This window comes from Carassius auratus, chromosome 13, assembly GCF_003368295.1.
Source record: "Carassius auratus strain Wakin chromosome 13, ASM336829v1, whole genome shotgun sequence".
Taxonomy (NCBI): Eukaryota; Metazoa; Chordata; class Actinopteri; order Cypriniformes; family Cyprinidae; genus Carassius; species Carassius auratus.
Genome location: NC_039255.1, coordinates 7409627 through 7427894, shown reverse-complemented (window position 1 = coordinate 7427894; position 18268 = coordinate 7409627). Strand labels below are relative to the sequence as shown.

General features: G+C 38.8%; 2 protein-coding genes across 4 annotated transcripts in view; both read right to left on the bottom strand.

Moving 5' to 3' along the window:
* Positions 1 to 1811: 1811 nt before the first annotated feature.
* LOC113112495 (legumain-like) lies at positions 1812 to 8713 on the bottom strand. Of its 2 annotated transcripts, none has more exons than XM_026278125.1 (14): positions 8571 to 8713; positions 7657 to 7816; positions 7431 to 7528; positions 6344 to 6425; positions 6168 to 6250; positions 5828 to 5903; positions 5275 to 5337; positions 5121 to 5187; positions 4917 to 5035; positions 4687 to 4776; positions 4019 to 4228; positions 3253 to 3423; positions 3104 to 3171; positions 1812 to 2863 (listed from the first exon to the last, which is right to left on the bottom strand). In XM_026278125.1, the coding sequence occupies exons 2-14, from the start codon at positions 7801 to 7803 to the stop codon at positions 2809 to 2811; spliced, it is 1329 nt and encodes a 442-aa protein (XP_026133910.1). In that variant the 5' UTR covers positions 7804 to 7816; positions 8571 to 8713; the 3' UTR covers positions 1812 to 2808. The 2 variants fall into 2 exon arrangements, with proteins under 2 accessions (XP_026133910.1, XP_026133911.1); XM_026278126.1 differs by having other exon boundaries at positions 7657 to 7812; positions 8571 to 8711.
* Positions 8714 to 10516: 1803 nt separating this feature from the next.
* Positions 10517 to 18268, bottom strand: part of LOC113112493 (pecanex-like protein 1) — a 36171-nt gene continuing 28419 nt past the window's right edge. The window contains exons 25-36 of one of the 2 annotated variants that reach the window (XM_026278123.1): positions 18114 to 18172; positions 17776 to 17991; positions 16641 to 16894; positions 16310 to 16540; positions 15676 to 15776; positions 15427 to 15577; positions 15075 to 15305; positions 14693 to 14967; positions 14441 to 14613; positions 12237 to 12691; positions 12011 to 12151; positions 10517 to 11615 (exon numbers count right to left, since the gene is read on the bottom strand). In XM_026278123.1, the coding sequence (XP_026133908.1) occupies positions 11475 to 11615; positions 12011 to 12151; positions 12237 to 12691; positions 14441 to 14613; positions 14693 to 14967; positions 15075 to 15305; positions 15427 to 15577; positions 15676 to 15776; positions 16310 to 16540; positions 16641 to 16894; positions 17776 to 17991; positions 18114 to 18172 (2428 nt within the window). In that variant the 3' untranslated portion in view covers positions 10517 to 11474. The remainder of the gene's footprint in view (positions 11616 to 12010; positions 12152 to 12236; positions 12692 to 14440; positions 14614 to 14692; positions 14968 to 15074; positions 15306 to 15426; positions 15578 to 15675; positions 15777 to 16309; positions 16541 to 16640; positions 16895 to 17775; positions 17992 to 18113; positions 18173 to 18268) is intronic. The other variant, XM_026278122.1, reaches the window with a different exon arrangement.

The following is an 18268-nucleotide window of genomic DNA, read 5'->3' as shown; positions in this document are numbered from 1 at the left end:
AGAGTTCGGAGCGGGATCGCGAATCATTTGAGTCAGTTATGGGGATCGCGAATCATTTGAGTCAGTTTGAGAGTTCGGAGCGGGACCGCGAATCATTTGAGTTAGTTTGGGGATCGCAAATCATTTGAATCAGTTCGGGAGTTTCGGAGCGGCTTCGCGGATCATTTGAGTCAGTTATGGGGATCGCGAATCATTTGAGTCAGTTTGAGAGTTCGGAGCGGGATCGCGAATCATTTGAGTCAGTTTGAGAGTTCGGAGCGGGATCGCGAATCATTTGAGTTAGTTTGGGGATCGCAAATCATTTGAATCAGTTCGGGAGTTCGGAGCGGCTTCGCGGATCATTTGAATCAATTCGAGAGTTCGGAGGGGGTTCGCGAATCATTTGAATCAGTTCGGGAGTTCAAAGCGGGTTCGCGAATCACTTGAGTCAGTTTGGGGATCGCAAATCATTTGAATCAGTCCGGGAGTTCGGAGCGGGATCACGAATCATTTGAGTCAGTTTGGGGATCGCAAATCATTTGAGTCAGTTTGGGAATTCGGAGCGGGTTCGCGAATCATTTGAGTCAGTTTGGGGATCAAAAATCATTTGAATCAGTTCGGGAGTTCGAAGCGGCTTCGCGGATCATTTGAGTCAATTCGAGAGTTCGGAGCGGGTTCGCGAATCATTTGAGTCAGTTATGGGGATTGCGAATCATTTGAATCAGTTTGAGAGTTCGGAGCGGGATCGCGAATCATTTGAGTCAGTTATGGGGATCGCGAATCATTTGAGTCAGTTTGAGAGTTCGGAGCGGGACCGCGAATCATTTGAGTTAGTTTGGGGATCGCAAATCATTTGAATCAGTTCGGGAGTTCGGAGCGGCTTCGCGGATCATTTGAGTCAGTTATGGGGATCGCGAATCATTTGAGTCAGTTTGAGAGTTCGGAGCGGGATCGCGAATCATTTGAGTCAGTTTGAGAGTTCGGAGCGGGATCGCGAATCATTTGAGTTAGTTTGGGGATCGCAAATAATTTGAATCAGTTCGGGAGTTCGGAGCGGCTTCGCGGATCATTTGAATCAATTCGAGAGTTCGGAGGGGGTTCGCGAATCATTTGAATCAGTTCGGGAGTTCAAAGCGGGTTCGCGAATCACTTGAGTCAGTTTGGGGATCGCAAATCATTTGAATCAGTCCGGGAGTTCGGAGCGGGATCACGAATCATTTGAGTCAGTTTGGGGATCGCAAATCATTTGAATCAGTTCGGGAGTTCGGAGCGGGTTCGCAAATCATTTGAGTCAGTTTGAGAGTTCGGAGAGGGATCACGAATCATTTGAGTCAGTTTGGGGATCGCAAATCATTTGAAACAGTTCGGGAGTTCAGAGGTAAATTGTCAAAATGGCCATAAGCTTAATTCGTTGAGGGGTGGCAAGGCTTTCTTTTAGGGTGGTATTACACACCCTATGCCACCCCTTACGAAAATTAACCATGGTTTTACTACAAATAAAACCAAAAAACCATGGTTACTGTAGTTAAACCATGGTAACCACAAATTAACCATGGTTTTGCTATATTAACCATAGTTTAACCATGGTATTTGTAGTAAATCTGTGGTTTTACAAATGGCAGTCAATACGCCAAAAAACCATGGGTTACTACAGTTTTACTATAATAAAACCATGGTTATTAGATCCGCCCCTGAGAAAGAAAATGGGTTGCTATATGACATAAGAGAAAAAAAATGCAATTAAAATTTCCATCTAGTAACAAGTTTTTATTTGTCAGCAGAATTAAGCTGTAACTTGGACAGAAAGAAAATGAAAAAATACATTCAACAAATTCACCATTCAATTCAGGTTTATTATGGCTTTTATACTCAATAAATCACTGCTTAACACTGACAGTAGTTCAGTGTATCGTTTCACAAAGTGTTTAACCCATGTTGTCAGTGCAAAGTCACTTTTCTTACAGAGCTCAAACTCCAGCAAACACTCCTCAAACATTACATCTCCCTCAAGTTCAGTGGTCTCAAATTATTTTAAACAGAGGGCACTTGACATAATAGCACATCAACCATTACACTAAACACACCCACTCATTAACTGCTCAAACTACAGCTGTTTTCAAGCAGTGATCTCAGTTATTTAAGACACTTATTGTTATGTATGACCACAGCCTTCAGATATTTAGGTTAGTTTGCATTTTAGTTTAATAAGTATACATTTAGTCAGTAACCAAGGAAAAGTTCTTTGATTTAACTACAGGAAAGAAATTGTGTATTGTCATGGCTCTGTCAACAAGCGGATAAAAAAAAATAAAAATTTAAAATTAAATCTTAGTGCAGCGTTTAGTTAAACGTGTAGCTAGTGTTTGTTTTACATTGTTTGAATGCACCTGTTCAACATCCTGCGAGATTGGACTTCATTCACTGATTGGACATTTGGCTTCCAAAAACATCTTAAAATGTATTTTTAATTATGGTGACAGTAACTGAAGTGCAAAAATTGTGTCATTCTAAAGCTTTACTGACAAAATTTCTGTTGGTCTCATTAAGGAGGCATCTGAAGGGGGGAAAAATACACATAAAAAAAATATGAACAAATGTTAATGGCCCAAAGTGTTTGTCAGTGGTCACCGGGCGGCATCTTAAAGCACATTTCTTTCTTTAAAACAAAACAAAGATCAGTAAAACATCCCATTACATTTTCAGAAGTGCAAATCCTCATTAAAAGTAACATTTTCAAAAAGATCAGTCAAATTTGAAAGATGATAGAGATTTTCCCAACATTGTGATACTTTTGGGCAAAGTGAAGTCCATTCAAAAGTCCTCAGTGGCTCACAAGTTCATGTTTCTACTGAAGTAACACACATCATCCATGGCTGCTGTGATTCTGTGAGAAAGGACAGATATGAGATTTAAATAACAGATAAAAATGAGCTTTTCCATTCACATTCTAGAATAAAACATAACTCACTATCATGGGCAGGGGGCACAGTTTAAAATGGGATAACACTTCACAGCTTTTATGGTTCATTGTTTACAAAGTTTATAGACATCATCTAGACTAGAGAAAAGACATGGAAATGGAGAGAGAGAGAGAAAAAAAAAAAAAAGAGAGGTGTTTTTTTACCTCTGGGCCTGGTATCCTCCCTGACACAGGTTTACTAAAGCATACAGGTGTCTCAGAGCATATTCATACTGCAACAAGAGAGAAAAGATGTCACACAAAGCACAACACAACGAATCATGCAGATAATAGAGAACAAGGACTGTTCATACCTCCTGCTGGTGCCAGTTGAAGCAGTGTTTCTTGTAGTGCTCGACAGCAGTTTTGTAACATTCATACTCTGTGAGTTCTTCATGTCCATTCAGGTAATCCTGCACTTCCTCTTTTTCCTGCACCACACGCTCCACGATCTTACGCATGGTGTTACCAAGCAGCTCACGTACCTACACACACACACACACACAACAACATAAAATCCATTATAATATGATCATCTTGCCTGAAATGTATATCACATACATCACTTTCAGTATATGTTACAAACACTAGCATTTAAAAGTTTGGGGTCAGTAAGCTTTAAGTCTTTTAAAGAAGTATTTTATCCTTATCAAGGCTGTTTTTATTTGATCAAAAATGTAAAACTGGCAATAATGTTTATTTATTTAATATATTAAAAAGTAATTAATTTCTGCAATGCCAATGGAGAATTTTCAGCATCATTACTCCAGTCTTCAGTGTCACATGATCCTTCAGAAATCATTCTGATTGCTGATCTGGTGCCCAAGAAACATTTCTCATGATTATAAGAAACATCACTTATTTTAAATAATTTTTTTTTTTTTTTACATAAATGTCTTTACTCTCAGTTGATCAATTTAATTCATCCTTGCTGAATAAAAGTATTAATTTCATTAAAGAAATCTTAATGACACCATTCTTTTGAACGATAGTGTTAATTAACTTAACAAGTAAAATAAATGAATAAATCAATAATAATTATTTGTTTAAATTGTTTGGTAAAAAAGTAGTGCTTCAAACCTTTAGATGTTCATGGATTTCTTTCATGTAACCAACAACAGCATTAATGTCATTGGACTTCTGCAGTTTTCTCTTCATGATTGCAAGGGGCACATCGGGGCTGCTCATGAGGTCATGTTCAGTAATCACAGGCAACGACAGCGGCTCAGGTGCCTTCTCAAGACCTTTCGAATTACCCTGGAACACAATCACCTTCATGTGGGACAGCGTCTAAAACACAAACAAACCAAGAGAGTTACATTGGGCAAGTACAGACATGCAGACAGTACTCAGAGCAGCTATTTTGCTTTTATCAAACACTTCCTTGTCAAAATATACATGACTATAAATGGAAACTTTCTGAACTAGCCGAGAATGAGGCCAATGCTAAACCTTAACTCATAAAGAACTTCACAGCAGATCAATATACACCATACTGTTGATAAACTATTTTTAGGATGCTGTTCACAGATGCTACAATTTAGGGACCAGAATTAAATTAATATTTTTGTTCTTGTGACTAACTGCTTTAGTAATTTAGTAAATTAATTACTTCACAGCATCACTAATGCGAATCAACCTTGCATTTGGTGCTTGGGAGTGTAAAGACAGTGTTTGTTTTATTAATGCATGTGTTAATTTTTAATATTTATGAAATGTATTTCACATCTTGGTGTTTGTGAGTGTACCTTGTTTCCATACTGCATTACATGGCTGGTGTTGGTTTTGGCCTTTACGATTTTGAACTGTTTGGCCAAAGTCTCTTTATTCAAATCCTCCTAAAGAGACAAAATCGCACAACACCATTTAAACCACATTCCCACAGTCAGATGGCTCATGCTGAATAAATGCACTTTTCTATCTTCCGTCTCTTTGAAGATAGAATCTACACAAGGTTTGCTGTTAGAGATGTACGAACCACGTCGGAGTCTTCCATCCAGTTGACACTGTACCAGTCTCCCAGGTAGGTGTCTCTGGCCTCGTCATAATAACAGGCATATGAGGACTCATGAGGGTTGGCAGCAGTGGTAGCATAGACTGAGACACACAGAGAGAACACAGCCTGATTAAACATATGGTTATTTACACACAGCAGCATGTATGATGTCAAAGAAAAACTCACCATTAATGTTAGCTGGCAGAGGCTTCATCATAGAGCCAGATTCACAAGCTTCAATATACAAAACCATCTATGTGTGCGAGAAAAAAATAAAAAATGGCAACAGAAAATCTAGACTGTATCTTAATATCGATGAGCAAACACATTTAACAGTCACCTCCTTGTATTTGTTGTTTTGGTGCATGTACTTTAAGGTTTTCATCAGGTCGTCTACATGAAGCTAAAAACAGAAAAAAAGAAGTATGATTTACTGTTTGTTTCTAGAGATAAAGCCATCTATTTGACATTTACAACATTCCCATTAATTTATAAACTCACCATGCATAGGGAAGTGAAGCAATAACCCTCCCAACCCAATGATCATGCACGATTACCAGAAAAGTTGTCAGTGCAGCAAGTTTTTAATGCAACTCACAGCTAAAACTCCTACAAGTCAAATGTGTTACTCAACATTAAATCTTTCTAGCAGCTGACCTACTGTTTGAATGTTTTCAAAGTGTCAAATTAAGACCATCTGGGATTTTTTGTTTTTCAAATAAACTAACTACTTATGTTGATTAGAAAATTTGTAATGAAGTTAGATAAATATATTAGATAGAAGCATTTGCACTAGTAGTCTGAAACTTTGGAAAGAACTGTATACTGTGTGTAAAAAGGATCTGAAAGGATCACACTCAGCTAAACGACCACAGAAAGCAGAAAATGCTTACATCATCATTAGGGAAGGCCAGCAGACCCGGGGCTCCATGATCAGTGAAATACACAAACACATGATCATTTGGACCACTGCCAGTAGAAAGAACAATAAAAATACACTGAGAAAGGAAAGTATATCACAAGAGCTGTTTTTCCATGTATCTGCCTTAACATGCACAAACAGAAACAAAAGAGACAGAGATTTCACAGGGCAATACATTTAGTAAGTCACTACAATCTTATCAAAATGTACATTTCAAAACACACACCATCAACTCCCACCCCCCCAAAGAAATAAAAAAACATGCAAATGACCTCTAGCCCCCCTGTGCCAAAGTTTTTATGGTAACTTGCCTTTTGAGCACTTTTCCAGAGCCTCCCTTCACACCAGCAGAATCACCTTTCAACACTGCCAGGAAGTTCTGAGGAGTCACGTCCTATATTAAAAACAAACACTATTTTAATGAATGGCCAGCAAACACACCATTTCCCAACTCAATTCTCAGATTCAGAGGTACACGTTGACTCACATCACCAGTGTAGTCCTTCAGCACTCCTTTGTAAACATCCGTTCCATTGGGTCGGTTTATGATCACTCCTTTAGTAGGGTTTCTGGACACAAACAAAGACACCGTGTCATATGAACCTCTGCACTGTAAAGGCTTTTGGTTTTCAAGAATAAAAACTGGCTGATTGATTATTAAAAAGCATAACGATTATAAAAATACCGCAAACATAGGTTAAAATTTAACCATAAAACCATGTGGCTAAGTCAACAATCACCTCATCTCTTTCTTTCATTGTTTAATTCAGTTGGAACACCTGACCTACATATGAATTCATCAAAAAAAGCCACTGAAGCAATTAATGTCACAGCGATCCAACTTCCAAAAAATGTTTTACTTCTTTCAATCTGAGAAATATAAATATATATATTATATTATATAAATAACAATAACAATTAATCCATTTTTCCTGTTGGCACACTTAAATATTCTGGTGGTTGGATTAGATAGTTATGACTTCTGCAAAGGAACTGACTCAAAGCTTTGTTTCTGTGTGCGTGTGTGTACGCACCAATGCACGTGGTGGAGCTAAATAATTTTTCATGTCTGCCTTTGGAAGTCATCACTTCAACAAAACGATTTAGGGGAAGTGCACATTTTGGTGTTAGTGAGAAATTACCCAGATATATTTTTTCATATCTGAAACAGCTAACGGCAAATTTTCTACAATCTGAGGCCATGTGGGGTAAAGTGCTTCTGCATCACTATTGCATTTGCCCAAAGCAACTGGATATCATGACTCTCTTACATTAATCCAATAGCTCTTAGGTTACCAGTCCAGATCTCACTATACCATTGGTTCTCAACCAGGGGGGCCCCAATAAGTCTTAAAATTAATAGTATTGTTAATATACTAAATCTAAACTCTTAATTAACCAACAAACACAAATTATGTACAAGATTTTTTTTAAGTTTACGGATTTTAATTAAAACTAAAGTACCAGAGTACATATAAGCTTAAATAAAAGGGATTTTGAATATTGTTTTAGACATAGGAGGGCCTTGGAGTCATTACACAACAATTAGATTAAATCATAGATTTCATACTCACTCTTCGTTCTGAGCAAGATCGTCATACATCATCACCACAATCTGCTCATCGGGAATTCCATTTCTATGGACAATCTGATACGCATGGCACACATCGGCCTATTCACACACACACACACAAATAAAACACAATAAAAATCTAAAAAGACTTCAGATATGACACCTGACGAACAGTTTGGAAAAACCCATGTGCTTTTTCCACCTCGAAGATCCAGGTCAACTCTCACCTGGTGTCTGTAATTGTACCAGCCATTCGATCCGGCCACAATGACGACCCAGTGCTTCCCAGTATCTGACTGCTCGGCAGGAAAACCACTCGCTACCAGCCCCAGGCTCAGGGCGAGACCTAAAACCGCTCCTATCTGGGGACTCATCTCTGCGATCTACCTGGAACAGAGATGAATAATAACCAGCATTCTTGCAACATAATGCTTGCTATTATAAGTTTAAAGATTGTAAACTTCCTTTAAAAAGCATTTGTATTTATCAGAATACAAAAAGTACTTAACTTAATGACTTTAATTTTACTAATAATATAATATACATGTATATTTTAATTTAGGTATACTGTAAATACCCAACACAGTTTCATTTTCACTAAGCCTTTATAGTTATGCAAATTAAGCGGTGTTGACTTTATCATGTGACAACACATGCCTAAGGGTCTGTTTACAGTAAGCCAGAAATGAAGTATGAAGTGTGAAATTTTAAAATCTGTAAGCAAAGTTTCCCACTCTGCTGAACATTTCATATTTACAAAAATCAACCATAGTTAATTACAGTTATTGTTACACTATAAAACCATAACGAATTTCCTTCAAACAGAATAAGATTTTAAAAATTAGTTAAATGTCTTATTTAAGATGATAATGGTAGGAAACACTAACGGTTTAACAGACACAAATGACTGTTTACTATGGTATATTTTTGTTAGTGGTCTCGTGATCATCATATAAACATACAAGGACACCAGGCTACAATAATAGCACAGGCCATAGGGGGATTTAAACTGTACTCGTGTTAGCTGAATTTGGCATTTACCCCGGAGTTGACTAATTATACAAACTTCAACCAAACAAAATAAGTAGAACTAATTTAATTTACAATTAAATATAAATAATCGTCGTTTCAATGTTCTTACCTGTTCTGTACGCGCTGCCCGAGCTGCCCGTGGTGGAGCGACGCGACGCTTTACAGACGAGGACGCATACAAAGCAGCCAATCAGCGACACACAGCTCTGTGCAGCAACCAATCACATATGACTCCTGGGCGGAGCCTCAACTGACCGCGTGACTAGCCGGTCATGTGCAACGAGTTTGACTGAAAACAAAACAAGAAAAGAGGAAGCGTTTCTGAGCTTTTCGAAAGTTGTGCGTTGAAGTGGTCTGCCATTTGACAAGGAAAGTTGTTTTGTTTCAGGGGAAAAGCCTCAACTGTTTTAGGGGATTTAATAATGGTTAAAAAAACGAGAAGCCTCAGCATAAATATCTGCATGCCCTTCTTTTGTAATTATCTGAGCAGAAAATAATCGAGCACATGATCAGGTCGTCCGTTTGTCATATGATGATATTTCACTACACCACACATATTTTTATAGTTGGATTGATCTCACCTGTTGTGCTGTTTTTGCAGGTGTTGTAACAGTAACGTTAAAGCAGGAACAGACCATTTACATGCAACACTGAGACAAAATAGACCTGATACTCACTGTTGTTTCAGATCAGGCTATGTACTGTTTCTCACGGGTAAATCCCTTTTGCATCTTAAGTAATTTACCGAGTCTCATGGCTGGATTACTTTAAAAAAAACACACAGACTAATAATTGGAACATGAACAATTTATAATAACTTTGCCAAAACTCTTCATTTGATCTGATAAAGAAGCGTTCATCTGCTAATTTTATACAGTCTGTGCTTTTATCACTTTAAAGCGGCTCCTGCTGGCAGAGAACGAATTTACATTTTCAATAAGCCCGTCTCCAGCAACATTTCCTGGTTTTATTGTTGTTCAGTTTTTTTGTTGTTTTCTGTAGCACTTTTCATACTCTTTTTTTTTTTTTTTTTTTTTTGTCTATAAGAATAATCACCCTATACTAACAGTCAAACATATTTAAACAGTAAGATTTTTAGAATAAGAAATTATAAATTACTACTTTTATTTAGCAAGGATACATTAAACTGATCAGAAGTAATGCTAAAAACATTTACGTTATAAAAGATATCTATTTCAGATTAATTTTGTTCTTCTAAACTATTCATCAAAGAAACCTGAAAAATTATCCAGTGTTTTCAACACAATAATAAATGTGTTTTTTTTTAGCAGCAAATCAGAATATTAGAATGATTAGATTCAGTTTGATTTGGTGACCTGAATGATTCGTTTGCAAACCGGATATCACAAACTGCTTTGTTTTGATCTCTCTCACAACAAACACGGAAGAGAAGACAATACTGAATAAAGTCATAGTTTTTGCTATTTTTGGATCAAAATGTATTTTCGATGCTTCAAAAAATTCTAACTGACCCTCTGATGTCACATGGACTACTTTGATGATGTTTTTCTTACCTTTCTGGACATGGACAGTAGACCGTACACACAGCTTCAATGGAGGTACTGAGAGCTCTCGGACTAAATCTAAAATATCTTTAAACTGTGTTCCAAAGATAAACGGATGTCTCAGGAGTTATTAATGACATATTTAGATTTTTGGGTGAACTATCTCTTTAAGTGTAATAGGAAACCAGTTAAACAGGTTTAGCACACTGTGAAATGTAACATCTTCCCAAAATATCTTTATGTTTTTCTATTTCGAGATATCGGCTTTATACTAACTGCTTTTCTTTATCCTAAAGACATGATACTGATATACAGATTATGCAAGTGATCACAGCCAAAGCATTGAATCGCCACACTCAATAAGCATAAAAAAACATTAGTGATCAGCAAATTGAGCAATTTCCTTGTTTCCCAGTCTATTTAAGTGCTGCGTCCCCAAATCACATGAATAAGAGTTCATGTCCCAGATGCACTTAAATTCATCCTTCTCATAAAAGAATAACATCAATCACTTAGGAACAGGACTAAATCATATTTATGCATTGTCTTTATTTGTCCTGTAAATGAAAAACAATATAACAAAATGTAAATACAATAATAAATATTCAAAGCCAAATCTTTTTACAGACACATTTATATATTCATACATAACTACATGTGGTTAAACACCACTTCTGTCCGCAAGCTAAAGAAATAACTGTCAAAATGGCAGAAAAGAATGTTGATGATTTCGCATTTTGCATTCCAAAGGCATCGGTAACCATGATGATTCAAACCGTAGAGGAATAAATAAGGTGTGATCGTAGAAAGTAGTGCACAGCTGCAAATCAAAAACAAAACAAATCGTAGTGCAAGTTAAAGTCTCTCATAACACCTCTCTGTTGTCAAATGGATCCTCAAAAAAATAAACAAGGACGAAGAATAAGAATGACATAAGTGAGCTCCGTATCAGAAGCACCTGCTTCCGTTTTAATCCTCAGCATCCTCATCCTCAACGTGATCATCTGTCTGTCTTGGCAGCTAGTAAAAAACAGTCTGTCACATGATTCACTGCATGTCCAGGGCAGCACTGTGCGCCTGACTTAATTTGGCAGAAATACAAAATAAAACTTAATTATAGCTGTAATAAAAAAAACTCTTCTCTGCGTGAACATCAAGCTCGTTTGTAGTGTTCCCTGTGAGTGTGTTTACAGACTTCTGATGAGATGCATAGAACCTAAAAAAACCCCAATGAGACCGCAGCTGCTCGTAAAGGAGAGAAAAAGAGAGAGAAGAGTTTATAGAAGCTGATCTCTCATGCAGCATATCTGAGGAACACAAAGCAAGGCAGCTTTCTGTCCAGATTTGAGCAAGTGTGCTTCTTGCAGCGTGTGTGAGTGTGTATGCTCTCCATTTGCACGATTCCCTGGCATCCTGCGCCCTGATCAGCAGCTGGAAGTGAGTGTGGCCTCATTCTTCTTCTGGTCTGACATTTTACGAGTGTGTCCTCACACCTCTGCCCCCAGTTCAATCACTCCTGTCTCTATAATGGGAACCAGTTTATCATCCACCTGGACCAGCAGGATGGTCTTATCAATGTGAGACCGACTAACCGGATCACGACTGCAAGGCACCCAACGATGAACCACCTTATGTAGAGAGAGTGAGTAGTGGGAAATTAGGAAAGCAGGGTGAATCTGGGGGAAGAATGCTTAACTGTCCAAAAAGTCCAATAATATGGTCCTAAAACATGCTTTAATTCCTTAAAAAATATTCTAATTTTTCCCCCCTTTGATTTCAATGTGAAATTCACAGAGCGTGTTTTTTTATTTATTTATTTTTTATGTTTTTTATTTAGCTTTAATATATTTTTCATTATGTGTTAGTTTTAGTAATTGCAGTATTACTTTAAGACATTTTTAATATTAGTTTTTTCACTTTTTTCATTTTATTCAAATTACAATTTTTTTTTTTTCAATTTCAAAAATGTTTTTTTTTTTACATTTCAGTTAATAATAACAACACTAGTGTGTGATGTACTCACGTGACCCTCCATGCCTTCTAGGGGACTCCAGTCCCTCCAAAAGTTGCGTCCAGATCTTAGTCTCATGCTCTCATCTGGCCACACCAGCTCCTTCCTCCTGGGATGATTCATTACATCCAACACCTGACTCACATCCACAATCTACACACAAAACGTGCATATGCTTCATTATAACATTACATTTCACACAGTTAAAGGGCCAAATACGAGAAGGCCAGCTGCTCACCTGCACCCTGTAGGAGATGTCATCCCTTCTCAGACAGGACAGCGAGGGATTGTGATGATGATGGTGGATGTAGTGAAGATGATAGTGGGGGTGAGGATGGTTGTCCGTCCCCAGCCCTAAGGCTTCGTTTCCCAGAAGGCTGGCGAGTGTGTGGGTGTGTCGTTTGCAGGGTGGGATGGAGTGGGCGGAGAGGGAGCTGGAGGGGCCTGGCGGGTCGGAGCTGGCGGCTGAGGCGTTGGTGCCCAGCCGGAGTTGGAGGGAGGTTGGCAGCGTGCGGAGAGAAAGCTGGCTGCTGGAGGAACGTCTGCAGGGCTCCAGACCCGTCACAGATGTTCGGAGTGATGACTGGCGGCTGCTGCTGTGACGATATGAGGACGACTGACTGACGACAGACGCACGAGCAGGAGACTGACGAACCAAACCAGACTGCACTGACTGTGAACTCTGACTCGTACCTAAAGAGAGAGAGACTGTAGGTTACTTTCTTTCTTTTCTATCTATCTATGCATTTTCATCTTTTCATCCTTCCATCAATCTATCCATCATTCTTGTTCTCTTGTTATTTATCTATCTATCTGTTAATTTATTTTTTATATCTACCATGCTTCATCGATTAATTTATATATCCATCAGTCAGTCAATCCATCTGCTTACCTATTCTTTTTATCTATCATCCATCCATATATTTATCTTTTTATTTGTCCATCCATGAGATTATCTACCTTTTTTGTCCATCCATCAATATTTTTTTTATCTTTTTACACGTCCATCCAGCCATCAGTACAGAAAAGAATCACCCACTTTAAAATAATCACATTTTGTTGCTTTGCAGCCTGAAATGAAGATGGACACAGTTTTTGTGTTATCCAGCTGTATTTACACAGTAAAAAATTATTTGTGAACTCAATCAGTTGCCGCTAATCACCTTCTCAATGGCACACAAAGTCATTTGACTTTCAACCAAGATCAGCTTTTGTTATTTTGATAAGCTCAGCATGAAAAGAGCTTTCCTGGAGCATTTCAGTCCCTGGTAGTTCAGTTGAAGCTAACAATCAACTATGGGCATCCATCAAAAGATCTCCAGGATAAGTTGTGGAGAGGAACAAGTCAGTAGATGGATACCAAAAAAGCTTTATCAATGCCTAGAAGTCCATTATTAAGAAGAATTTGGTACAACACAGACCCTCCCTGGATCAGGACGTCAGTCCAAACTGAATGATAGAGCCTGGAGGAAACTGGTTACAGAGGCGACCAAGAGGCCTACAGCAACACTGAAGCAGCTGCAGGAATTTATGACAAAGAGTGGTCACTGTGTGCATGTGACAACAATATCACAAATTCTCCCCAAATATGACTATTGGAGGGTTGCAAGAAAAAAGCCAGTCCTCAAGAAAGACCACATGTAGTCACGACTGAGCTTTGCCAAAACACACCTTAAAGATCCTGAGGCAGATGAGACTAAAATTGAATTATTTGTCTTCAACACTAAATGGAAGAAGTCTGGAGGAAATCCAATACAGCTCACCATCCAAATAACAGCATTCCTCCAGTAAAGCATGGAGGTGGTGATATCGGATGTTTCTCTGTAGCAGGGACTGGAGCACTTGTCAGGATAGAAGGAAAAATGGATGGGTCATAATACTGTCAAATTAAGGAAAATCTGCTGCCCTCTGCTAGAAAGTTGTCAATGGGAAGAAGGTTTACCTTCCAACATGACAATGACACAAAGCACACAGGAAAACTGAGCACACAGTGATTGGAGGAGAAAGGTGAATGTCCTTGCATGGCCTAGTCAGAACCCAGACTTAAACCCCACTGAAAATCTGTGTAATGACTTGAAGATTGCAGTCCACAAACGGTCACCATCAAATTTAACTGAACTTAAGCATTTCTGCAAAGTCTACATGTGCAAAGTTAGTAGAGACATATCCCAACAGACTTAAAGGCTGTAATTAAAACAAAAGGTGGTTAAGTAAAATGCAGACACAAGGGGGTGATCTTTTTCAATTCTGATACTGATTTTAGATTTTTTTTCTGATATGTTGGTGTTATATCTTTCACAAGTTGCTAAAACAGCTGGAAAAAAAAACTGTGTCCATCTTCAGGCTGCAAAGCAACAAAATGTAACTACTTTAAAGAGGGTGATGAGAATTACACAGTAAACGTGCGTATGTACAACCAGCAAGTGACTGTGTTGACTTTACCTAGAGAATGAGGTGTGTAAGCGTGCAGTGCTGTGTGTCCCGAGCTGTGCTGGGAATCACTCGCTGCTGTCCCAGAATTCCCAGAATTCCCACTGCCACATGACAAGCCACCTGCATCACAATCTTCAACATTCCCGCCACTGTTACAGCCAGCACCGCAACCCTTACGCAGTCTGCAGTGAGAAAGATGAGCGTCATTATTATTCCTATCAAAACATGTCAATTCTCATTCATTCAACCACACACACAAACCTGTGCCACGTGTTGACAATAAAGTTTCGTATGTTGGCAATGCTGATTGGTCCTCCCAGTATGCGTCTTAGCTGTGGGTGTGTATTACAGTAAGATGTTGTCAGAGGCGACACATAGATGGGGTATCCGATTGGCTGGTCACATGAAGAATTTATCATGTTGCGTAGTGCTTGTTTGGCATTCTGGATGCTTCCACGCTCTGGGTTTCGGTTCCGCAAAAACACCAATTCCTGCTGCTGTCCCGCCCACAGGCCGCGTACACACTCCTTATTCACCTATGAACATGTAGATATAGAAAATCATTTACATGCTAATAAAATAAGTTGTCTTTTCTCTGCCAGTCTACTTTCTTCCATTTTATCCCATCTTTTTTGTTGCTCACTTTTATGACCCTGAAGCTGAGGTAGCGTCTGTTAAGCATGATGATCTTATATTCATTGGTCCCTTCGTCTAACACATGTCTAAGGGCGAGCAGAGAGGGAGAGTTGGACAGGACAGCACTGCGCCAGGCCGGGTCACCCTCGTGAGCGATCACCAGTGTCTGCTCGTGTGAAAAGATCGCCTCAAACAACACAGACGATTCCTCATACTCATCAGGGGAGGTGAAGTGATCCTGCAGAGAAAGTTTTAACTCTGGTTAAAATCAGAACCAAAAGCATAAAATAATAAGTCATATTTGATATGACACAGAGAACAGATGACATTAATATTTGTTTCACACACAAATGTCTCACCTGGTGCAGTTTAAGTGACATGCGAATTCCAGGGACAACCACCTTTCTCAGCAGTTCCATGTCAGTAAAGATCCACTCGTCTCTTACAGATGAGATCCGGAAATCTCCCTTAAACAAGGCATGCAGCCCATACAGGAAAGACTCCAGATTACTGTAAAAACACACCATTAGAACAAAACAAACCGCAAACAATGTCTTCAATTTGTTTTGGAAAAACTCCAGCACAGTAAATGATTTTTGCTCCCCCACCTGGACATATGGTGAGATGCAGTTCCTAGAGCTCTCCTTCCCAGGACACACAGGCCGTAACACAACAAAACCAACAGAGAGTCTTTCTCACTGTCCAGTGGCTGAGAGAAATAGAGAGACAGCAGTAAGGTAAAAAGTTTGTTTACTAACATTACAGTTCAAATGTTTGGGGTCAGTACCATTAGTTTTATTATATTTTTTCCAAAATAATTCATACTTTTATACAGCAAGGATGCATTAAATGTAAAACAAAAAAAAAACAAAAACTTTAAAATGCAGTTTGTCTTAATTTTCTAATGATAAATGGGTCCTTAAAAACATGTCACGGTTTCCTTATAATAGTAATAAACATGTCCTGAGACTCGTGTAATGATGCAAAAAAAAAAATCAGGTTTGTAGTCACAGGAATAAATTACATTTATTTTTTAATATAAAACAGAAAACAGGTATTTTAAAATAGCAATGATATTTAACAGGATTACTGGGTCTTTTTTTGTTGTTGTTGATCAGTTAAATGGAGTCTTGGTGAGCATCACTCACAAACTTACAAAAAACCTTACAGACACCAAACTTTTAAAAGGCAGTGTAGATGACTTTTCACCAGCTGACATGTTGTGTGGCTGAACATGTCTACCTTCTCTCTCCGTGAGTTGCAGTACTGGATCCAGCTGAGGTAGACAGAGCAGAAACTGTCTCTGGAGATTCCAGCCAGTCTGTGGTCATAGTCTTCATCAATATTGGGGTTGAAAGTCGGATCCAAGTCAACATAGTTTCGCTCTCTGCAGCTCTTCAAGCCCTCAAGAAGGCCTTCGTTTGCCAGCCACTCCTCCAGTTTAGGAGATGCAATGACATAATAAATTATGCCCTACAAACAAACAAACAAACATAAATAATAAAACAAATGATTTTCAACAATTTCAGGACAGAGCAGTTACAGGGACAGGACTGGAAGGTTGTCTGCTGACCTTAACGTAGTAGGTGGTGAGGATTCGCCGCAGATCAAACACCTGCAGCATTGACGCCGCACTGTTATCGGTGATGCTGTAGCCCTCCAGGGCGTATTTAGTGACCAGAACCTCCCAGGCCAGCCAGCGCTGTCCGAATGCAGCATTGAAGGACAGCAGATGGGGGAGATGACCGGGCTCACAGCAACAACAGCTTTCATCTTCTTCAACTCCCTCTGTTATCGCCTCCACCTCCCTCTGCTGGCAGTACGTCCCTGAGATAGAGAGGAGAAGGAAGGAGACAGAATATTTTAACTAGACTCATATAATCCTTTCAAAATTAACAACTAATTTAAATTGTTATAAATGTCTGTTTTGCTACTATGCGTGAAGATATGTAAATGATCTCTCTTAGGCCGGTGACACACTGGCTGCGTGGCGTCTCTGCTGCGTGCCAGAAGCGTGGCACGCGTGTCACACATGTGTCGCGTGAAAAATAGGCGTCGGTTCTATTTCTAGCATGCACGCGTTTTCCGCACGCACGTCTCACACAAGCAGTCTGCATGCTCTAACCTGTTAACATGGGAGCCGAATAAAAAACAGACACGCCACACAGCTGAGACGCTTGCGCCACGCATCCAGTGTGTCGTCGGCCTTATGAATGGTTACCTCCTCAAATCTCAATAACCACACCAGCTTATTATTTACAAATGGTTTGAGTGGATTGAGGAGAGAGCTTTAATTTCTAAATTTAGAGAACAGTGACCATTTCATTTAAAAAGAGCAAGAAAAATCCTGTTTTTACCTAATATGTAGGTAATAATTCTAAAATGCCAATTTCATACTCAAGAAACAAGTTTCTTATTTTGTTATTATGTTGAAAACTCCTTAATATTTGTGTGGAAATCATGATACATTTTTTTCAGCATTCTTTGATGAGTTTGAATTAGTTTGAAATATTAACATTAGGATTTTTTTTACATTATAAATATCTTTATTTTTATTTTTGATAAACTGAATGCATCTGTAATGAATAAAAGTATTAATTTCTTTAAAAAAGAAAAATTTTGTAATAAGTGTAACTATTTGATTTAGTGTATATTTCTCTTTCAAATGCTCATTTAGTCTCTCTCTCCTTAGCTTTTTCTCTCCTCACCTCTAAACTCAAGTCCTCTGAGCTGAAAGGTGATGAGGCCATTGCCGATCTCAACAAGGTGAACGAGAGCATTGAGGTAATCAGATGCCAGGATGAAGCAGTCTCCAATGCTGTAGTTTCCCCAGCGGCCCAGCTGCAGGTCTCCACACAGAGAATGCTGCAGGGAGCGCGTCAAATGCTCATAGAAGATGGAGTTCAAGTTATTATCATCTGAACCTGACAACATGAGAGATGAGAAGTGATGCCAAAGTCATGCCACACAAATCTACAACACCACAGGCAAGAAACTAAATTAAGAATGATTTTACATTTACAACATTCAGTGTATGTAGTTGTACCTGGGTTTCTGTCAAGCTGCGAAGCAAGTCTAGTGTTGGAGTGATCGACTCGCTTAGTACTAAAACACAAAAATTACATTCGAATCGTATAAATGTTTTGTGGTCTGGGCTAAAAAGGCTAAAGAAAACAGGAGATACTGATATTCAAGAGTGTC